We start from the raw sequence: 24982 nt of genomic DNA on the forward strand, positions 1-24982 counted from the left end.
GATAGTAATATATATATATATACTGTGCAAATAAAACTGGGTTACATTTCTATTATACTAGTAGTTCATATCATCATACCTAATTGATAATGTGATTTTTAGATTCACTCTTAAGGTCACAGTATACAGCATTTCTTCTGAAGCCTACCATTTCTTATTAATTTCTGGGGAGAGCAGATGGATTTGCTTGCACTAGGGAATCTTTCTTGCAAGAAAATATATTAAAAGTTTATATGTTTGCTGCTTTCCAAGTGAAAAAAAATCACTTATCTTAAAATTTCTCATAAATATTCAGTGTTTTCTTTGAAATATCATCTCTTGAGATTATAATATTACATTTGTTTTTTAAAAATAAAAAAGGAAGATTGTCCCTCATGGTCCTGGATAAAGGCCTGAAAACATTCAGAACATCAAAAGAAGTTGAATTAAATAAACCCAAGTTTCATATTTCTTAGAATGGAAAACGTAGGTCACATACCATTCCTTAAACTATACAACGCTCTTCAAAGGTTATTTTCAATTTTCCTGTTCTACATTATGTCAGGTAGCAATGCCTGACATAGTTCAGCCTCCTTTCTTTATTTATGGAGCCTTTTAAATCTGACAATTTTAGCAAGACAGACCATCTTCAGCAGTGTAAACACTTCTGAGTGCCAGATTACTACAGATTATGTTAACTGTGTTGTAGACAGGAGACTTATCTTCTCATTCAATACTTACTAGTGAAATGAACTCAAGTTGTGAGACTGCTTAGGTTTTAGATTCTGGTTGGAAGACCAATTACCTTTTCAGTGAGTAGTAGTAAAACTTTGAATGAGATTCTCTTCCCCCTCAGTAGTACGCTAGTGCTATTCTGGAGTTAACAAACACTGAATACTTTTCAGAGAAAATGCCTAACCATGGTCTTATTTGTGGCATTTAAAATAATATGGCAAATATCTTTGCACATCCTCCCTGTGATGACAGGCAGTGTATGACAGGCAGTGTACAAATGAATATGCCTAAAATAACTCTGAAATATTTATTGGCATGATAGGTTGCTGAACAGCTTTCATTATAAATGCCTTTTTTTCAGACTGAATTTGTAACTCAACAACAAAGAAGACTCATCTCTTTCATCACTTACAACAACAGTAACAACAAACAACTAACAGTTGGAGCTACAGAGACACTAGGGTGTATGTTTCATTCACTGATTCTCCTAACACAAAATTATAATGGAATTCATCCTATTAAGAATCACATCAAATTTTCCAAAGAGTATGAAAATGACCTGTGGATGGAAATAACAGGACACTCCACTGAGAAGCAGTGACATGGGAATCAACATAGGCTCAAAAACTCTCAAATAGAAAAAAATTTTCCTCTTGGATTTTTTTCCTTCTTGTATTTTTTCTCTTTAAAATGCTGGGCATTTGTCAGACAGACCAGATCAGGCTGAAAATGATAGTAAAGCATTTATTTCTAGGTTCTTCTTTTGTGTATACTGTGTTCAGACTAGATAATTACAGATATTCGTTCAATAGGTTGTAAAATCTGTCAGAAAAATCATTCATATTGACCAACTGTCAACAGTCAGGCTATACACTCCTTACAGTTCATAACGCTCCTAGAATTTCATTGTCTGCTCTTCCTGTTGTATCTTATATTGACATATAAGTATCAGTAATATAATTTCCAGACATTATACTCATATCCTTCCATTATTCCAATTATCTTTATCTGGTTGAAGATTAACACCTTCCTTCCTAGGACACAGCAATTTTACTTGTTATAAATGTTTTGTAAGTTCATGCTTGTGACTTCATTCTTCTCTACCAATTTTTTTCTTTTTAGTCTCAGCTCAGTAAAGGTCAACAACAATAGAAGTCAGATTGAAATGTATGCAGAAAAACAGGTGGATAGGCCATTCATCCACTGTCACTGAAACTTAAAAGCTGAAACCCAACTCTTCATTTCGTGAATCTTTGAAAAACAGTATTCTACTTTCTTCCAAAAACTGCCTTAACAATCATTCACACTTGAAAAAAAAAATATCATCATTTAGTCATCAAGAGAAGCAACACATTCTCTGATTCTTTTTTAGTTACTTTAACACTCAACTACTCTATCTTTTTCAATGTGTCCAAGACAACAAGTGTTGGACATGCTTTGCTTAACAGTCTGATGATTGTTATCTTTCTTGTTTTGTACTATATTTGCCACCTACTCACCAAGTTGTAGATACATGATTACACAGAACTGTGTTTAAAAATACTATGATTCATTTCAGAAAGCAATAAAAAAGCTCCATTGTATTTTATTTCCATTTTTCATCTTCTCAGTATTGTACATGTAGGGAGGCTTATGTTCTGACATATTTTTGCATGGAATATGACGCTTTAACTTAGAATACATCTCGATTTTTTTTAAAGTTTGAGAAGGTTATATTCTTGAACCCTGCTCTGTAGAGGTCTAAGGTTCTGCTGACAGCATCAAGGACACAGATGCTCCAGAAAACCTGCTCCACTGTGGCTTGTGCTTGGCTGCACGGAAGGGTTCCTGTTTTTTGTGAGGATAACAGTTTGCTCTGACTTTGAACTGGTCCTGGCCTGGAGGCTAAGCGAACTTGCTCTTCTGTGTTACAGTGAACTGGCACAAAATGTGCGCTACTTGTCAGCTATCAGTATAGGGAATTTCCCCTAAAGAAAAAGGGCTGTAACGGGTATACATAATGCTGATTACCTGATAAAACCTCTGATTTCTTGCCTCAAAAAAACAAGCAAACAAACAAACAAACAAAAAAAACCTTCTTACCAGCCTTACCTATCCTTCTTGGCCATGAAATATCATTATTTAGTCTTCTCTCTCATTTAATTTGGACCTTTGTTTACAATTATCTTTTCTAATTTATTGTATATTTATCTCTAAAAAATTCAAAGCTCAAAGAAATAATCTGTAACTCCAGATGTCTTGATTTACACCTTTAACTATCAAGAAAAAAAATAGGAAAAATGCAACAAAATAATTAGTCAACTGATCTAAGGGAAAAGATTCCACTTAATTTTCTTCATACTTTTTGATTCTTTCACCCGCACCCAAACTCTAAGCAAAACTGAAAGACATGCCCAGAAGGCTTCATTGTTAAGGTTCAGAAGTAAACCATATACTCCACAAAATAAGCTATGTATACATTCTTCTCAGATACTGTCTTTCTTCTCCCTTATTTTCCTCAGTCTTTTGTTGCTGATTTTTAATGAATGGAGAATTAAAAATACTAATCAGAAGGAATGCTGTAAATGCCGATTAATTCCTGAATATTAAATAAGCAATTAAATAAGCAATATTTCAAGCATTTGTATTTCTCAGGTATTTGGTAATTTCCATCTTGATGGGCCTTAGCTATATCTGCAAATGAGAAAGCAAAAACATTTTAAACTTGATTTTTAATATCGTGAAGGTATTCAGCTCTGCAGCAAGTTTTTATATGTGTATGATGTAGAACATGACTTAAAAATAAAGGAAAAATAAACCAAACCAAAACAAAAGATCAAAAAGAAGAACAACCAATGAAACAAAACAATACTTTTCAATTAAATACACCTAGTGAAGTATCACAGTTCTTTCAGGATAAACAAAAGATTTCAAAAAGCGATACAGTGAAAATGAAGCTAATAAAATCTGTTTTGAATGATAGCCTTAAAAATGCTTAAACAGAAATCCAAACACTCATGATTATGAGAATTTTGCCCTCAAAGATTCTCATGTGGAATATATCAGTCATTTTCTTTTTGTTTCCTTGTTTGTTGTTGCTTTAATTGTGTATGTGTATACAAATCTCACCACATAAAAAAGAAGTGCTCTGTTTCCTTGAATTACAATTAATAATCATATTAATGCTCTCTAATACAAATAAAGATATTTCGATATTGGAATAATTACTTCAAGATCCCATTTACTTCCTGAATGACTTGTACTACCAGGAGAAGGTCCTTTTTTTCAATGTCTAAATCAAGATCTTGTTTTCAGGTGAGTTCAAGTTTAGGAGAATGTTTACTCCAGTACAAGACAATCCCTCTAATGTAGTGAAAAAGAATAGAAAACATAGGAATTGGGTGCGAATGTATGTAATAGAATTAATGACTCAAGTATTTTCGTAAATAAGAATAAGCCTACATAATAATTTCCCTCCACAGGTTTTGCAGCATATACAATTCCGATGTTAATGTTAGAAAGGTCAATGATAATGTCAATGGCAATATCTTTGTTAAATAAAATGAAATCTAGAAAGTGTTTTCATAATATTGCGTTTTGTTATCATTGATGTACATCCTAAAAAACACGATTAAAAAGGCATGGAAAGTGAAAAGTTGGTTTTCCTGAAGTCAGAAAAGTTTTCATCTTTACTTTGCATTCAACACAAAATTTGTATGGGGCTGGGATCTAGCTATCCCACTTAAAAAAAAAATTGCAAATTTTGTTAATATGAAAACAGAAAGGAACAGAAACAGAAGGATACAATAAAGCAGAAAAGAACTGGGTGTCCCATATGATCTCAGCTATGCTGGCAATATTCCACTATGAAAACAGCAAAGCAAACAACAGCAAATTCAGAAGATTTATTAGAATATGAAAGCAGGAAATTACTCAAGGGTAATAAAATGATTAGGGCAATGGAAACCTATGGCACTGTATCCATGCAGGAAAATGTAAAAGACTAGGCAAAAAACGTTTGCATTTAATAAAGCTGTAAATGGCAGCAGTGCAATCTTTAGGATTCTACAATAATATTTTAATTCATTGTGTATATTCAGTACAACTTTACACTTCTAAATGCAATCGTAGTTCTGCCCAGGCCTTATTATCCTGGTGTGGGCATAGGTAGCAAGGCCTGTCCACTTCTGTGGAATACGATGGTTGCATGTGAGGCTGCTGTAAGCTGAAGGGAATAAAAGCAAAATTAAGTGCTTTCTCTGTATGTGAAATTAAGATGAAGGAGCATGAGAGAAAACGTCCAACTCCCGTCCTTCAAACACCTCATGGAAATATGAATTATCTTAAGCTACCCAATAATTTAACACAAACCTTTATCCTCGTCTCTTTTCCATAACTCGCAGGATGAACTCTATTACTTGGACTTCTTCCTTCAGGAAGGAATGTGGGTTACCAATCACATTCAGGAAGAACATATGCCTGCGTTTTTATCTGTGGAGGTTCTGGCCACACAATCAGGGATACCTGTATATTTCCAAGTTATCCCAGTGCTGTTCCTTGGGTAGCACAGTTCACTGTTGTTTTAAGCTGACTCTGCTTCTAAAATGCAATCCCTTTTTAAAGCTCAGGAAATGATTTTGTGGAGGAAAGGCTGTCAGTATCAAGCTTTGTGCTATGAATATACCAGATCAATACTGAAACTCATGTTTTGTCTTTTGGTATACTGTTCTCAAGATAACTTCTGCTGTCAGAAAAGCCAACTTCAGCAGTAGAGTATATAAAATCAAACTGAAATGGAAGATAACTGCTTCGTAGACTTTTGATCACTGTGTGTCCAAAAGTGAATTCTCCCTTGTGAAAACAGAACCACTCCAATTCAAATTGTTCAAATTTGTTCAAATATATCTTTCAAATCTCCTTTATCCTTATGTAGTGTAATGAGACTACAGCATCCTCTCTCTTCCCAGAAAAAGCCTTTGCTCCCTTCCAGTTTCATCACTTTCCAATGAAGCCTTCCACCACATAAATGAAATGTAGATAAACTCCATTTTTAGATGAGCAGTCTCAGGATGCTCAAGAAGAACACCAGGTAAAATGAAGATGTCAGTAAGACAGAGGGTATGGAAGATAGTTCAGCCACATAGTAGTGAGAAATGATTTTAAAGAGTGTCACTAGAAGCTAGGGAGATAAATCAGTATGAGGGGATGTATGAATTCAGTAAAGATCAATAGCACTAATACCAGATAAAGACAAGCTTCCAGCAGCAGTTTCCAATTAGTTTTTGTGTTTGAGCCCTCCTGTGTTGTTCCACTCACAGTCTAAGAACCAGTGCTCAGTCTTCCCATGCTCACTCTGGTATGGGAATTTTCTGTCTCCTGCAGGTCCCTCTGATATCCCCCACAGTCCTGCAAACCTCATTGTAAGGACTGTATCTCTCAGCAAGACCTGCTGCCCTACACCTACTTTAGAGACTGGCCTGGGGAAAGCACTGAAGGACATCTGATCACCTTCCAGTCCTTACCTACTAGAAACATAACTACTTTCCAACATAGCTATCACTCTTGAGAAACACCTTTGCCTCCTTTCTCAGGAGATTTTGCCATCCTGTCCAAAAAGGAGATGGGATCTCACATCATTTGCTATATCCATATGTACTCCCTGCTTGCTGTGTGGGAGTGCTTTCAGTAAGTCTAAGAGAACTTCAGTATTGTAACCTCTCACAGTTTCCGTCTCCTGGGGCATTTCACATTCTGCTGTCTCTTGTTTGCACAATCAGTTCTAACTGGGTTTTCCTAGTGTGACTGTTCTGAGAAAGAGAAAAGAAGTAAATTGTAGAATTGGAAGGAAAATAATTTAAGGTTTAGCTCAAGGCTTGCAGTTTTTATGTACCTATAATATAGCCTGCAACATGCCTCCAGTTTCTTGAAAATATGAGTCCTGGAAATTCTTTCCTATGGGATGGAAAAAATAAAGACATCTAAAAAACTATCCAGATTTGAAAACTTTCATTTATATGTGAGGAAAAGATTAGGAAAAGATTAGATACTGTGTATCTAGAAGATTGCTTCATTGTGATTTACAGAACAGAAAGCAATTGAAAGCCCCAGATAAATCCAGACTTCCCCTGTAGCTGAAGAACGTGTGTTTTTATTTATATATCTAAACTTTGACTGCAGTAATATATGCAGTGATGAGTCTCCATGGAGACTGAAAAGTCATTTTAAATACCCATGATTTCCCCAGTATATGTCTTTCTTAATAGTTATCATACGGATTTTCAGCTGGCAGCAACATTTGCTGATCATTCTTGGTTGCTTGTGCATTCTATATAGTCTACTCACATAAATATACATATTGACAACAAAACTTTGTGATGACTATAAGAAGTGAAAAAGTACTTGTATTAAAGATCAGCTACCAATATTGCTTCTTTTTGTTTATTTTGTTTTGTTTTTTTGATCTATGAGTGACCTGTCTTTAAATCTGCTTAGAAATAGAAATGAAATTCCTATGAATTTTGCATTGAGCAATTGTGGTATAAATACTCAGAAAAAAAATATACACTGCAAAGACCGTAGTAAACAGAGAGTCTTAAGAGATGGCCAATTTCAATTTGTGCATCCAAAAACACAATACAAAAGAGATATTTATTATTTTTCAAAACTTTCCCACAGCTTGCACACATGCAGTTTTAATTTATGCTAAATTTTGTTTTTATAATCGCAGGTGCAGGTTGTTTATGGATGACTAGTCACTGGGTCTTAATGAAATGTTTACTGGTTTTCACCTAGCAGCCAAAAGTGAAAGGTCTGATATTAAATATTGCATCAAAGGAAGGTTTCCATCCCCATCCTTTCAGGCTGGATTACATTTTGTTCTCTCCTTTTCTCCCAGAGGCCATAACGCTCAATTGTATTATCTCATTGTCTTCAATAAGGGAGCTATAATATGCAGGCTCCTCTCACTGACTGTCAATAGAAAAACAGAAACTGCTGGAGAGTGCCATTCTTTCTTCAGATTAGACTAGATTTGGAATTGAATTTGTGTTTCTCTCTTTTTTAAACTAACAAATTAATTAACTAATTAATTTAAGTTTGCCTCTGCTAATGTCTATCAAAGTGCAAATTTCAGTTCAATTAATATGGGTTTTCTAAGGAGTTTTGCCTTCCAGGTACAAGAGCAAAGAAAAAAAAAAAAAAAAACAACAAAAAAATACCTCACATGGCAGATACTGGTTGTAGTGTTTAGGGTACACCTGAAAGGTATAGTTTAAAATGTAGATACAGAGAAACTGGGACTCTTTTGACTTTGTCAAAAAGAGGCTAGGCCTGAAAACAGAAAAATTTGGCTTTCCAAGGCACACATTCCATATCAATTGTCTTTTAATTGATATAACATAGTGTATGTGACAGGAGGTAATTCAAGATAGAATACATTGATTTATTCTGTTCCTTGTAGTATCCTGCTTTTATGTGAACTCATGGCAGAGGATGGCTGCTGCGAGTAGATGGGAGTGGAGAATATGAAAGGCTTTCCTGCTCTGAATTACCAGGCAGTTAGTGCTCTTCTCTTGATTTCATGTGTGAACTAAGTCTGAGTTCCAATGGTAGCAAAAAAGGAGGAAGGATGGAGAGTTTCCTGCTGTTCCAAGTAGCTAGATCTGCCCCAACATACCTTTGTACATTTTCCTTGGTGTTCCCAGGTGTTATGCACAGGCCTTAGGATTGCCTTTCTGGGAACCACAGCTCACAATCTCCTGCTGAGGCAGTAATGTACAGATGAAATATCTCACATGATGACCAAGCTACCACTACCTGACTCCTTCTACCCAGTATATAGAAGAAACAATCCTAAAGTGCTTAGGTGATGTTTGGTGGGCTTTACCATCCTACCCATAAGGAGAACTGCAATTATTTTGCAGGAATAACTGCTGTTCAAAGTCTAACCCCATGAACTAAGCACTGCACAGTGACATCTTAGTTCAGTGGAAGAAAATTAGCAAAGAATTAGATACAGTTATTCAAGTCCTGAAGGAGTGTTTCAGTGAGCTTGAATCTTTTGTGCATCACTGCATTATTTTTATACAGCAAAGGCTACCGCAACATATTCAGCCACTCAGATTGTCATCCTTTCTTTGTCAGCCAGCACAGAGGAGGATTAAAGCAGGACATTTCCTTTCCACTGGTTCCCCTGGTAAGTCTTCTAAGCAGCCTGTGACCTCCATGGCTAACTGTTTCCACTGCCAGTTCTGTGTGGGTACCATATGATACTTGGACAAATTACATGTTGTAGAACTGTATTTTCCTGTAAAGCCTATTAAAATGCAAAGCCTACTAAACACACAAAACCTTTTGCCAGTACAAGACAGGCTTTTCTGTCCAGAAAGGGAAACAATGTAATGTCTCTCACATTGCGAGAAACAAGAGTATGCATTGGGTAGAAGTAGACTTCAAAATAAGATGATCTTTTCCTTTTCCTTATTTTGTAATAACTTTATATTCATAGACCTAGAAACATGCATATGATAAAAATAGATTTTCTAATGGAAACTCTTTTTAGAGACTCCATCTTGAGTTTATTTTGCAATCGTCAGACTGAGCTAGGTTGTGAAGCTTTTGTAGGTCTGCTAGATTTGTAACAGACATCTAGCCTATTCAGAATATACTTGTGTTCTAAGCTTCCATAGAAGTTGAAATATACAGTTCTTCAAGTGTGCTGTAATTTGCTCTGGCTGCCAGCTGGAATCTATCAACATAATAGCTTTATGGCCTGTTTTAAGTTACCACTGATATCTTCCTTGAAGCTGAAATTTCCAAAAGTTATATTTCATTGTTCATGTGCTCTTTGTATTCTTTGTGTGGATTTGGCAATGGCTCATACAAGAAATAGGACTGATGAAACTATACTTTATTATTATTATTTTTAATTGAAACCATTTATTATTAAGCATTTATTATGAATGTTTTTGTTTAATGGTCAGTCTTGCAATATTCTGATAATCGATACTATAAAGCTAGCTTCTTTTGCAGAACAGACCTAAATAGCATGAAGTTATAATACAAAAATATCCCAAACTCTACTATTGGATTATATTGGTGTTACTTTGAGTCTTGACATAATGACACTGATGGCACTTGTCCTTCTTGATTTAAGGGCTGAATTCCAGTTGTTGGGGAATGGCTGCAAGAGCCTTGTTATACTTGCCCATATACAGGTCATGGCACACATAGCTATCACTCTTTTAAAACTGTCAATATCTGACACTTAAAACAATCTGTGTTGAAATTAGGCAGAGATGAAAAGAGGAATCAAAAACAGACAAGCTAGCTGAAGAAAGGAAGCAATCCAGAGGGTAGCAGAGATGAGGGAGCTAAATTAGGAAGATGGTCTGATAAACTTCCCTCATAATACCCCCAAATCTATACACTACTTCACTGCTGGCATATACATTGTCGTTTTTGTTGGCTTTTTAAACTGCCTTCAAACTGTGTGGATGAAACCAGCCTTTGGTGCTACTGACATTATCCCAACCCAGCACAACTAACTTCCAATCTGAAATCCCTAACAGGAAAGGCATCTTCAGTGCATCACAAAGTTTGAGTTTGGTGCAGGACCCTGGTATTCCTCCAAAGCTACAAATAACTGATTTATACTACTAGAGTACAGATAAAAGTAAATCTTCTGTAATTTGAGCTGAGAGTGGGAACAGTTTAAGGATATTACTGAGTCAGTGATAAGACTCATATGTTATTGGCTGGCAGCAGAGCTTTCATTTGGGAATGCTGAGCAACAGTGTAACTTTGTCAACCTGCCCAGCAAGAGGAAGATAAAGAGAATATATTATTTACTGTTCAACTAATAAAAGCTATCATTGCCACAAGACTTTATGACATTTATTACTAGCAATATGAAATATTGTGAGTTGATGATAACATGCCAGTTTTTGTTTAATTTGCTACTGGCTGTGACTCTCTTTAAATAAAAGACTAGCCTGAACAATGCAATCAGCATTTCGTACACTCCTTTCAGCATACGGTCGTACTATCACACTGAAGTTCGTTTATTTTCTAAAAAAACGCTGTCAATTTAACCTGTCTAACTTTTTGAAAAGTTAAAGTGTATCATCTAGTCATGGATAACAACAACAACAACAACAACAACAAACAGACCAAATGGTATTTTGCATTAAGAGTATTATAGCATAGTTTAAATAATGAATATTAGTTAAACACAGCAGCATTTAGATGTTAATCTGATCTGATTTGTTTTCACTTACCCCAGTGTAACCCCTAGTGCCATATCTGAAGAGAACAAGGACATGGCATAGAATAGATGACAATTCCTCTATTTAATATCAGTTCTCTGAATAGCTGAGAATCTCTTTTGTCTCATCAATAGCATAATGAAAGTCCACTGTGAAATTTCTGGTCAAACAAAGCAAGTTTATTTTCAGATTGTCACATCTGCACTATTGTTATTAATTATTGATGCTCAGTTCACTTACCAGCTGGGAAAAAGATGGCGACAAAGCAGGTGTGTTCTGCTTCTTGCTGTGCATTCATAAAGAACAATGGATAGGAACCCAAAACCACAGGGTAATTCTGCCACACGCTATGTGCTTTTGAGAATTAAAATTGAAGTATGTTAAGGCAGACCTCTCTTCTTGCCAGATGTGGATATTAACTAGGCATGATCTGTCACATTTTCTCAAGTGAAAAATTCTGCTGTTTCAAATTCATCAGTACTCCTATGGTTTTTTTTGTTTTTTTTTTTCTGAGTGAAGACAAATGGCCCTGGGAGAGAATAGTGAGGATGTTTTCACTGCTACCGAGTACTAACAAGAGGTTAAATTCATCCCTCAAACTGCAGTCCTTATTTGTATGGGTGCAAGGGGCAGAGCCACAGCTGCAGTGATGGCACCACTGCCAGTTAGCAACTGGTGCTCATAGACAGGGTGCATTCCATATTCTTTCCCTCTGTCCTGATGACCCTACAGTAAGCCATATCTACTTATGGCCACTGTCAGGCCTAATCAACTGCCACATAATACAGAAACGAAAAAATCTAACAGTCAAACATTTAAGGTCCTCACACAGCCTGTTAGATCCAGTGGAAGTCAAAGATGACTTCATTCTGCTGGTGAATTCCTGAAGCATATCACTAAGATTAGCTCCATTGAGGAGCTCTACTCAGCTATCAGCAAATCAGCAGGATTGGGGTGAATGGTTGCTACCACATATTCATGGCTATGCTGCATCATCTCAGATTTGAGGGAGAAGAAATACATGGAGCTTCCCGAGTAAATTCTGTCCAGACAGTATTTGCTCCCTTTCCTGATTAGATGCCCCACTTTCTGTATAGATACAGCTTGATACAGCTTAGCCGAGCTGAGTAACACACAGATACCTGGTAGAAGACTGAATTCTAGCAAGGAGATCACATGTACATATTGAAGTAGCTTAGTGTGAGCGCAGGAACTTCTGCAGAAGTGCTTTGTCCCATGGCAAAAGTGAAAGTAGAGGTGTGAAGCAAATACAGATATCAGATCCCTAAGTACTTTTTCTCTTTGGATGAAGAACATAAAAAAAAAAAAAAGAGGTAATAAAAACTGCAGTCTTTTCTGATTAATTGCTACAGTGTATGAAACTTTTTGGTCTTTTTGGCAGTAAACTTATTGAAAACACTTTCTGACGAGGTTTGAACTTTTAAATCAAAGGTTTACTATTTTCAAAACAGTTGGATACAGAGTTTGCATAAATTTCCATAAATAATATGCATATTTAAATTCAGGATTTAGTGGAAAGAACATGATAAGAAAATTATCTTCATCAAAGCACTATCATCCAGGCTACCGTGCGCCTTAAGTCTACTATCAGATATGTTATCAGAAAGATGTTCTTTTTTCATCACTGAGACCTGTTTTCCAGGCAAACCTAAAACCTTACATTTGGAAACACCAAGGACAAGAGGACAAATAAAGATTTTTTATATTGTATGCTGTTCAGTGGCCCACTGTAAATGTTATGGATGACCTGCTGAACATTGTAGAAAAGTGAAATTAAAAAAGGAAAACAATTGATTTGCAAAATTTTCATCACAGATTCCTTTCACTTTAGGAAGAAGCTGTCTGTATATGCTGCTACTCAAATCCTTTACTTTGTAATGTAGTGTAGCCCTTTTCTGATGTAGAGGAAGAAACACTGTGGCAGACTTTGGAGTGGGTCTGTCAAACTGAAAAGCCTGTAGGTGGTTTAAGCTGTCACTAGTTTAGCATACGTGATCCAAATTAAGTTTGATGACAAACATTTGAAGAAAAAAAGACATCATTTCACAGAACTAAGTTTTCCATATTCAGTGTATGACATCAGGAATTCAGCACTAAACAGGACATGGAAAACCATTGAGCAAACTGACCTGGAATACAGAATTTTGTTTAAATTTCTTTATAATTATTTAGATACTATTTCTATTGGGAAGAAAAACCTGTTTAAGGAGCATATCTAATTTTCCACCGGACTTAATTCTTCCTTCAGAAATAAAGAGTTAAAAGCAAAAGTAAGATATTTAGTTTTTTAGAACAAAGAATTTTAGTGTCATCTTGTGCATAGCAACGTCCAGTTCTAAGCATGATCATTAGAAGTAAAAAGTTGAAATTTCTGTATTTCTGTTTCCTATATTTAAAGGAATATCTGTATACTCATATCTGTAAAGAATATGAGTACTCTTAAAGCTCATCCATCCTGCAGAAGGAAGACAAATGAAAAAATATACTACTTTGATTGCTCTGAAATATTCATCCTTAAATTTCATCCTGTTCTTTTCACATGATATTATTTACACAACATTATTGTCTCATTCCTTTATTTTAAACAGGAGTGACTGAAACTGCAGCAATTGCACAACTTCTGGCATCTGCTTGGCTAAAAACTACCTCAAATAAGCAGGGAATCAACTAATATATCTGAATCCAACCCCAAGTTAATATATAGACTATCAGAGTGCTCCATCAGGACAATTTTCCAGCTGCATTGGTGTGTGGAGGAGGCCACTAGCTGCAGGGCAGACTCAGCCTGCACACAGATCACTGGTTGGCATGCTGTAGCTCATGCTGGACGCAGCCCCTTGAGACAGAGCTCCTGGGACACACACAGGAGGTGGCAAATATGGCTTGTGTCAGTGCCCTGCAGAGCAGGATCACACAAATGGTGCTGTCAGGTCATACCTTTTGACAGACAAGAATGGACTTCGGCTCTGCCTGGAAGTACTTCCAAGGTTTTCTCCCCAACACACAGCAAATAATGGATTTTTCTTACATTGTAGAACTGAGTTGAATATTGAGAGGTAGAAGAAAAATAGCCTGCTTGTAGATCAAGCATGCCCTGAGCATGATTATTAGGCTGAAAGTAGAGAGGTGAAAGCAAAAAGAACATATGCCCTTCAGAAGTGCACATAGCAGTACTGACATTAACTTAATGGGCTTAATTTGGTTTGAGGCTTTTTACATTTGTCCATTAACATGCTAATGTATTTTCCAATTTTATTTTTCCTCTTAAAGACAATTCAAAAAAAAAAAGCGAGTCTCTTATTACAAGAAAGATGTGTTATAGAAAACATAAAAAATAATAATTCTAGAGCACTGTATGTACAACCTGATGGCTTATAGTTCATTCAGGATGCTAAATGGAAAGTAAAAGCACATTTTGAATGAACTGGGCTTTTTTCCACAGTGCTATCTAGGACAACTATTAGTGGCATATCCAGTACATTCAGCTGCCTAATGACACAATGCAGTGAATGTTCATATTTTTTAAGCCATAATTCTGAATATTACATTGTGTTGATAGTAGCATAATTGCTCTTTAGAGCTCTGCTTTCAAGATACCTCAAATGGTACCTTGAGGAATGATTTCCAAGCCAGCTATCCTTCAGGAAAAACACGTCAAAATTTCTGGTAATGGCTTAACTCATAATACTGCAGGTCAGGATCCACTCTGTTTTTAACTAATGATTACTGTTCCTATTCTATTGTCTTTGCCCAGACCCCATTCCCAATAACCATCCCCCGTGTGTTATGTGCACAGATGAATAACATGTGATTAGTATTTTATTCTGTTGGCTTTTATTTGAAATTCACTAAATTTTCATGTTATTACAGGCAAGTTGGTTAGCACTAAGTTCTGCAACAAGTTTCCATGGAAATAGATAATAAACACATAATATATAATAATTCCAAATATGTAATAAACATAAATAATAAGCATAAAAGAATTCTTAAATCAGAAATTGCATGCTGTATGCTAAGCCTCTGTCTCCTTCATAAAGTAAGCACAATAATACACTGTTTGCCAGCTGATACCTTCCCAAAAGTGATGAGCTTCTCAACACACACACATAAGGAAGCTCCCCATGGCAATTGTTTCAGTTGCCACCAGGCAATGACAGATATTGCCAGACATGTGCTTTGATTTGGGACAACCTTTTCATTGCCAAAGTACTGACTCAAAGTGAGTGTACTATGCAAAAACACTCCTATCTAGCCTTTGAATTTGCAGAGGGTAAAGCCATTCAGCTGGGATTTAAACTAGGACATAAAGACCCAGGCTTTCATATGCTGTTTCTAACCTAGGATGAGACACTGCATTAGAAATATTCTGGGTATAAATAACTCCTCAACCTCAAAACTGTCAGTAAAAGGATAGCAAGGTTGTATTTAAAAAGCAGTTCATCTCAGATTTATTTTCCTGACATGTCTATGGAACTCAACATACTGATTTGATTCCATTTTCAAAAATATACAGAGCCTTCACATCCTCCTTTCTACCAAAAGGAAACAGAGCCATAAATCTGTGTTGACTGATCCACTAAGAGAAAAGTGAGCATAAAAGCCCCTTCAGAAGTATAATAATGATAAAGGCTAAAAGCTATAAATGCTCCAACTGTCAGCGTAAAAGAGTAAAGCAACTACTGTGGCCTTATAACCAAACTACTACAACAAACATAATTTGAAGTGGAACAGAGCCGCTCTTAACATTCACTTTTTTCATATTCAGATTTAATAGGAGAAGGAAGAGAATGCTAAAGAAAATCAGACAAATTACTTGAAATGTGTGGGTGCGGTCTAAGGAGTTTACCTGAGGAGCATATTTTGCTTGTTCTCTTTTTCTAATGTAGGCTCTAGACATCAGCCCAAGCAGAAAAATTATGCCCTCCGAGTGGTTCCTATTTTTGGAAAAAAAGCCCAACTGTCTATTTCCAAAACTGTGAATCATTTTAGGGTGGCACCACTGATATGCACAAAAGCATTGTCAAGTACATGCCTGTCTTGCAGAGCCAGCTGCAAAATGGCCTCCTGCTAAAAGCAGATCCAAAGCTCCACAGGAGATCTGCTGAGTCAAACATTTGTTTTGCTGTTTCTACTAGCAGACAGATTTTCAACACACATCTGCTCTCACTGAATAAACAGAAGCTGTTGGTTCTAGGGAACTTCTGAAAGCCTGTATATACAAAGGAGAATAATTTTTAGTGCTTGACTACTACCACGAGCTTTTCTTTGAAGGAAACAAATTCAGAGATTGACCTATCATTTTTTCCTTACCAGCAGTACTGGCTTGTTTGAGTTGTCCTGGGAAAGGGCTCACAAAGAGATTCATGTACACAACTTGTTTACCTAACCTACTACCCGGGCCAGAAGTAAGAGAAATTAGCTTCCTCTGAGTCACACAAACACTTCTAATTAAGATCCTTTCTGTGAAGACATGCTGCCTGGAATTTTAATGCTGTAAATTATACATTCTGACTTTTCTCCATCATGGAAAAGTTTATGCAGGGGCATAGCATTTCTTCAGCATCAGTACATGAACTACTCCAAATCTTTCACAAAATTCTTTCTGAAGTCTAGAGAAGAAAAGTGTTTTTGCCTTACTGTTATCATTTCATTTTAGTTCTGTCTAAAGAATTCAAAATTCAAAATTCAAAATATAGTTAGTTTAGAGAAGAATACTAGTAAAAGACACTCCAGAGACAAAACCAGGTGACTGATTCTTCTTCAGGAGAACCAGCTAGAAGACTAGCAATACTCTTGAAAATAAATTAGAGAAACAGTTTAGTCTTTGACAGATTAAAACTGAATTAACTCTTGACAAAGAAATGGAAAAGGGTTAGCAATAAATCACTGGGTCCACATGCAGAAAAACGATCTAAAGTGAGCAACTCAAGATTTCTCAAGCCAAATGCTTTTGGATATGTAAAGAATACTTATGTTACAGTTTTTGTTGTTACTATTATTTCTAATTTCTGATAACTTATCCATTTATTTATTTATTTATTTTTATTTTACTTAGTGAATGTAGAATATGAATGTTTCCTGAAGTATCAAATGTTTGAAATTTAGTAGACTTCCAATTTCTCTAGCCAAGCTTTAAGATAGAATGATTTCTCAGCCCCACAGAATGGTGGACAAATGCTTGCCTGTAGTACTGCTGTCTTGCATATACTGGTGCTAATAGGTTTAGACAAAAAAACAGAGATTGACTTTTTCATGTGAAATGTTAATAGTCAAATTAGGTATAGCATTTCTCACAGCTGAGCAAAGTCATGCTGACCTAGGCATGGCATACTTGGAAATATGACAATCCATCTGCTGTTATAAATGAGAGATGTCAGCCAGATGTCAGACTGAAAAAAAATGCTTTTTAGTACATTAAAACAGCTTTGTGGGAAATGCTTTTACAAATGGTCTCTGCACATATTTTAAACTGACCTTCTTTATCCAGATGTAAAAGGTACCTTCAGATTTATTGCACTGATTGTAATATAATTTCTAGATGAAGCCTAATGGTCTTTGAGCTTTAATTTGGCGCATTGTGCACATACATGAAATGCCATCACTGCCATCAGAGGCAGTTTTATCACAGGGAAAAGCATTTTAAGTTCCAGAGGGGCTTAAAATCTGCTGCTACTTCTTTGACCCTGAATCTTTCACAAGTGCGCAGAAAAACACACACACACGCACATCTGATTTCCTGCAGCACTGGTAATTGTGAGGTTTTTAAAATTCCCATTCAGAAGCAAGCTATAATTTTGGAGCACAGCCTAATGAAAATCAATTATCAACTCTGAGATGGAAAGAATAGAACAGAGAGGAAGAACAGTAATGCAGCAACTGGGCTCATGAAATTAAAAATGAAAATAAAAGCATATCTGTGTCTCATCCTGACAAATGAGGAAGAACTGCCTGTCTGTCATCCCTTTCATCATTTAGATGACTGCTCAGTAGCTCTAGGAATGTAATCATGCAATCCCCTGTCCACCAAATTTCTACAGTTGCTGCCAACTGTTTGTAAATCTTCTAGATAATAAGTGTGGGAAATTGAACTTTACAAATCTAAAAGATCCTTAGTTTTTAAATATTTCTTTTTGTTTCATTTTACAGAGATTTTTTCTTTGACTGGTATGAAGCCTATCTGGCTTTCACCGTGAGAGAAAGAGTTGCAACAATATTAGGTATAGGAGGCTAAAAAACAAACAGGTGGTGAAAATAACAATAAGTATGCATATTTACTATTGATATAAAGAAATCTTCATGTCAGAGGAGACTAGAAAATACATGGCATGCCATCTGGTTTGACCACGGATTGGGGCAATGGGATTTGCAGATTACAGCTGGCCCCTCACAGCCACTACCACCCAGTTAACCCATAGCTTGAACGGAATAAGCCTATGAAGAAAGGGTAGCAGAGCCTTCCTTTCCTGAAGGGAAATCTTCAGCTGGCAGGCCCATCAAGCTGGCTGCCACAATTTCAGGCTCAGCGGTTGAGGGGGGTTAATCTTTTTTCTTGTTTTTGCTAAACTTTCATAACAGCATCTTTTAATAAAGGTTTCAGTTGCTTCTGAATAGATAGGAGTTTCTGTCCCATGATGTTGAACAGAGCAGTACTGTTCACAGTAACTATGAACAGCAAGCCCTCAGCATGATATTAACAGGTGGTATTAAAGACTCAGAGCATTCCCTTGTCATAACAAGCTACAGTACAATTCATCTTCCAATGTAAGCATCGTGTAGAGACTCCATTCAGATAAATTCTCTTGTTCAAAAGCTAGTCATGTGGTCTGTACTAGCCATATAAGCTTATTGATTCTCTAGAAAATAGAGATAGATTCATAAGAGCAATTTTTTCATAAGAGCAATTCAGTGTGGAGTCGGACTGACAGCAGCATGAAGGGGGGGCTCACTCGGGACTGTCCCTCTCCCTGCATGACTGAATACATTGCTGGCATTCAGACTAGACATGTTAGGCAACATTTCTATTTCTTGTAGAGCAGAATTAAGCTAAGTTTCCTAATTCTTTTCTTCTGAATGTTGAATGTCAAGACTTAGCATACACAGACCAAGAAAAACTCCACATGTGGAGATTAAATGTGCTCCAAGGGTTTAGTTTAGGCTTTTTCTGCCACAAGTTAAAGAGTGTGAAAGAGAGAAAAAAAAATTATTGGTCAGCCTGGGCCTGCGTACCCATACTCATTACAAACAGCCATCACAACATCACTGCCTTTTAATTCAAGAGTAAAATATGTTTGTGACATTGTCTACTGTAAAAAAACAACAAAAAAGTATGCATTGGTGCATATGTTAACGAAAGATAAAAAGAAATGTACTGAACAAAACACACACACACATTGCATTCTTTAAAATGCAGTTCTCCATTGGAACAGAGTGCAAGCAAAAGCACAGAGAACACAAAACAAATTCTATACATATCACCAAGGGCACTACTTGAAGGCTCTTAGGTATGAAAATACCTCTTAAAGGATAAGATGAGACAGCTTAGACTAACTCTAGCTTTCCTTTTGGATCAGCTGTTCTTCTAAAACCTTACAGTTTTTGGATCCTCATTTATGCATGTCTGGTTAAAATGACATACAGTTATGGAAACATCTTGACGTTTATAAAATATAACCATCCATTTTAAGTTCTATAAATCTGGTGAAAGTTTTCTTAACATTTTTTACACTTGAGCCACGTGAATGAGACATTTAACACACTAAGGTTAAAAGCAACATTAAAAAATTAAGACAACCCTACACATAGCATCCAAATTCTCCCCTTGAGCTACACTAATGATTTCTAGTAACTTAGCAGCTACTTACCAAGTTGCTTATTTTAGTGGAATAACTCACATTAACTAACATCACAGAAAGCACAACCATTGCTATGAATCACACGCAAAGCATTTTAAGGTATTGATTGTCTTTCCACAAAATCAAAAACCCTGCCTTTGGGCATAGGCACAATATCTGGAAAGAAAATTTTCCAAAACAATGTACACTATCACAGCAGTGAAGTGATATCAAACATTACCTCTGATAGCTAATATGAATTCCAAGTTTTACTTACCAATCCTGCACAGCATTGAAGGATTCTTCATTTGTGATGTCATACATTAAAATGAAACCCATTGCACCCCGATAGTAAGCTGTGGTAATTGTTCTGTATCTCTCCTGACCTGCTGTGTCCTGAAACAGTAACAAAAAAATCTTTTTACATATTGCATATAAATTGACAAATGATGGGTTTTTTTTCTTTTTTCTTTTTTTTTTTTTTTTTTTTTTGTTTTCTGCAATCCTCTTCATAAAACTAATTGAAAGGAGAGAAAAATGATAATGACCACAAAAAGAAGTATTCTGCTTTCGATCATAATAGGAGACACAGGTCCATTCTGAAATACAGTGAAAGTGGAGGAAAGAACAAATGGCTTATAACAGAAGTCATTAATTTCTTCATATTGTGTAATGTATTTTGGATGAGAACCTTGTCTCCTGCCTTGAAGCTTTCCTTTTTGATAGAGGGGAAAGGGACGGTATCATGTTCTGGAGAAAAAGTTGGGGTAAATCAGCATCCTTAAGACTTTCACCATAAGATGAGAATGGTTCTTGAAGTCTGTGAATGTTCTGGCTAAAAGGCAATGTTTAACTGCTGTGTTTTTTTTTATTTTATACCATTGGAGTTCTTGCCAACTTTAGCATATACAGATATACTTACTACAGACCTGTTTTCTTCTGCATTCTCTGAAACTCTGTAAAGTAAGGAGTGGAAGTTTTCCTTTTTCCCACTCTTTGCTTTATTATTTTCATTTTAAAAAAAATCATCTTCAGATCAGGGAGTATTTGTTACTACATTTACATTCAGTGTTTAGGATAGCTACCTTTACCGAGATACTATGAGACACAAGCAATAGCTAAATTACAGGAAAAGCATAACTACACCACATTCCAACAAACCTATTTAATAATTTTACCTATAAACATGAATAGCTTTAGATGAACAAAACATAACATTTCAGAGCAGTCCTCTAACACTCTAAAAGATCCACTGGATATCACTTTTTTGACAGACTTTGAATCAAAATTCCATTATTTCAGATATTTAGAGTAGATAAGAACTAGTTTACTTTACAGTAAGAACGAATTTATTTAATCTGTCTTACTGCTTAAAAAGAGAAATAACTTGAGGTAGACAATGTTTTATTTGGAGTGCTTTCTGAAAGGGTTTCTGTGTTAGTTGTACTGTCATGAAAAGAAGAAAAATAATCAGGCCTTCTTTATGCATAATGTTGTGCATTCTATAACCCAACAAAGTAAAAAAGGAGGCTGTACATATATCAGAAACGACTTAATGTATAAGAAATAAAGTAAGACAGTTGCTGAAACCAAACAAGGACGTGGCTAAAATGTATGCATTCACTACATTCTGGTTTATGGTGGCTACTGCCTTGATGTAGTGCTCCGAAGCTAAAAGCCATAAAGAAGTTAGACCCTAAGTGACCACATGGGAGGTTAAACTCTGTAGGTCTGGGAAACACCAGGCAGGCCTAAACTTCTCCTGCTAGTATTCTGAGCTGGCTGAGACTTTTCCAGGTGTGGTCTGGAGGCAGGATAGTTGTTTTAACCACTCCCAGATTTTCTGGTGTAAGACTCCTCCACTAAGCCTGAGTACATTCTACTACACAGAGGTCAGTTCTCTCTCAATAGATTATACTCTGTAAATAAGAGAAAAATTATCATTGAAATTTAAAGTAAAAACAGTGTTATCAGAAGAAATAATCACCATTCATTATCTAAAAAAAAATCAAGTCTTTGTTTTTCTGATACAGAGTAAGTTATACTCACATGTTTTGCTGGTTTCATTTATTTGATTTGATTCTAAGGAAAAGAGCTGGGAGGGAAGGACTGTAGCAAGCACACAGTCTTACTATACAGAACAGATGCAATTTCCAAACAAGTTTTGTCAGCATCTGCCTGCTTGCTTGTTTGTCAGAAGCATATTTGGTTGGAAATATGATGCTGTGACAAACAGAAGCCTACTGTTTCTGAAGCAAATCTTATCTTGCTGTGGGTGATATCTGCTGAAACCTGTCTGCAGATAAGAGTGAACAGTCCTCACAACCAAACCATAAGTAAGCGAGGCTTCCTGTCTTAAAACATTAACCACTTTGTAGACAGTCAGTATAAACCCAGGTATTCTAATTACAGAGAATAAAAAAGAGTGTACAAGATGACAAACAAAGATAAAAATTCTTAAATAATTTACACAAATGGAAGGGGTCTGCAGGTGAGAATCCAAACACTGTCTGAATTGACCAAGGCATTGGGTTGGACATGATCAAAGGAAGGAAGCAGGTATTTAGGATCGTTCTCAGTACAGGCATCTAATATATGCCTGCAGCTAATGGGACAACAACAAAATTGTTACATTGGCATCTTGGATAGACAGTTCACCATTAATGAGGCTTCATATATTAGGTTCATATGTCAACAGTCACATCTACGTTGATGTCATTATCAATGCACTTGCTATAAGAAAATAAAATTTTCATTGATCTAATGTACAGAAAGTGCTGGAGTGTTCATGGTTCTGTAAGAAATGAAATCATAGAATAGAGTCATCAAGGTTGGAAACGACCTACAAGATCATCCAATCCAACTGTCGATTAATACCAGTAATCCATTTTGTGAAACATTTTGTGATTTTCATGTTTGTATTCTGACTAGAATGTACTCAAAAACACCTCAAAGATAGCTCCATATATAGTACTGCTAAGTAATAAAAATAACATATACGAAGAAATAGTACACTTAAAAATACTTTAATATTGAGCTACATGTTTTATTATACGGATTTAATGTATCTGAAGTAGATAATGAAGTTATGTAAGTGGACTTTTCTGTTCGTTCAATTTTATTCTTATGGAAGAATAGAGCAGAAAAAAACCTAATTGTCATATTTCATCATATTTATGACTGTAAATCAGTATGATTTTTATCCTCAAGAATTAGTTTGTACTCCAAGAAAACCTCCAATTCAGATATGGCTATTGGCTGCTGTTATTTTACTTTTATTACTTTTTTTAGCAAGACCATGGAATTGATCCAGTGACCACCTTTTTAGGTTTATATTCTGAAATATAATGTTGTTATATTGCACTGATGTTTTAGTTTAGCAAACTAAATAAAATAAGACTCAGGAAGAATGAAAATTGACCTATTAATGAATGGCATTATAACTAAGGCAGTTCATTTTCATCTTTGATGGACAGAAAACAAGACACATAGATTGTCCTGGGGGCTCTTTCATTCATGGGAATAAAGTCTGATAAGGACAACAGGCTGCTCATTAAAGAAGTAGAGTAGAAAAATAGAAGAGGATGAATGACAGCAAGGGAATGCTTTATGAAAAGTTGTATGCATGGAAGACACAAAGGAGTATTTTACAAATCTTAAAACTGAACATAAAAAAACGTCTCCCAACAGACAACGTCTCCTACTTCTTCATGTCTGGACAGCATCCCTACATTCATTCCAGGCCACCCATTCCTACTTCCACTGTCTGTGCATTTCCTTCATATCCCTCAGTTAGAACAGCAGTTCTTTGTGCAGCCAAGCTGGTTTTCCGCCTCCCATGCTTGATCTCATACGCTGGGGAATGGAGAGCTCTTGTGCTTTCAGAAAGGTATCCTTAAAGAAATGCCAGCTCTGCTCCATTCCTTTGTAACTGGGCAATCTCCCAGGAGATCTCATCCAATAATTTCTTAAACAGATAGATGTTTGTTCTCCTGACGTTCAGGATCCTGACTCTGCTCTTTGCCTGGCCCACATTTCTCAAGATGACAAAATCTTTGGGTAGGGCAAGGTCACTAAAGCCCAGACCACCTCTAATTCCCCATCAAGATCAGAGCCTGTGAGTACAAGAGCTCTTGCAGCTGAAGCAAGAAGGTGCATCCAAAGGCCCTCTGTGATCAGGTGGCTTGTAGTAGACCCAGACCACCAGATGTTCTTTATTGGTCTGGTCCTTAAGTTTTTACCTACAAGCTTTTAACATGATCATGGCTATTTCTTGAAGGCAGCTCTTCACAATCTATCCATTTGTTAACATAGAGGGCATCACCCCCACCCTTCCTTTTTTGACAAAATAACCAGTTAACAGACAAAGGAATCAGCAAAGGTTTTCCATAGGAAAAGACCCTGAGTAAGGCACATGTATCTGTAGGCAGCAAAAGAGGAATGGTGGAGAAGCATAGATTGTGGGCAAATATACCTGTTTCTGGCTCATGAAGATACCAATTTGGTACATATTTGGCCACCTGTCCTTTCCCATGTATCAAACAGCATTTGAAGCATGATAATTCTAGGTTACCTTGGCTGTTTGTTGGAATTAAAATCGTAAATCTGACAATATAATAAACTTAAGGAGAACATTTATTGGTTATTTTTACAGTAATTTCATTAACAAGGTTTTTTGTCATGTGTTTCCTCCTTGAAGCTAGCCTTATTGAGAAATTTCCCACAGATTTTTGTTATTACTATGTAACTGTCATAAAGCTGGTAGCTTTAGAGTATGGGAAATGCACTAGCTGCCGACATAAATGGTTGCAGAGGAGTGGAGAGCTATAATGTAATACTCATCTGAGAAAGCAGAAATAAGAAGAGACAGCAATCTAGCTGACACAGAAGAAATAACCTGTTCTGCATGTGAAGATAAGCATTTATGGAGCTAAAAAGTCCCAAAACATAAAACACAGTAACCCTGTTTTTATAAATGTTTCGAAAATAATAACCATTTAGGCTTGCAATATAGAGTTAGCTGAACTAATTTAGCAGAAGTAAATCCTCCTTACTGTCAAGGCCTGCTAAGGCAGATGTCATCCAGAATGTGCCATGTAAGAACATACACTTCAATTATACCAATGATTTTGAGCATCACATTAAATCTGACCCTTTCTGAATTAATTTGCT

The 24982-nt window shown here is 36.1% G+C and overlaps 1 protein-coding gene across 1 annotated transcript in view; it reads right to left on the minus strand.

The window, feature by feature from the left end:
- Positions 1–24982, minus strand: part of RAB3C (RAB3C, member RAS oncogene family) — a 119007-nt gene that overhangs the window by 45044 nt on the left and 48981 nt on the right. Inside the window, exon 2 of the mRNA XM_065739855.1 lies at positions 20088–20206. Coding sequence (XP_065595927.1) covers positions 20088–20206 — 119 coding nt within the window. The remainder of the gene's footprint in view (positions 1–20087; positions 20207–24982) is intronic.

The sequence above is a fragment of the Cyrtonyx montezumae genome, unplaced genomic scaffold, assembly GCF_038088225.1.
Source record: "Cyrtonyx montezumae isolate F1298 unplaced genomic scaffold, pur_monq_1.0 scaffold_25, whole genome shotgun sequence".
NCBI lineage: Eukaryota > Metazoa > Chordata > Aves > Galliformes > Odontophoridae > Cyrtonyx > Cyrtonyx montezumae.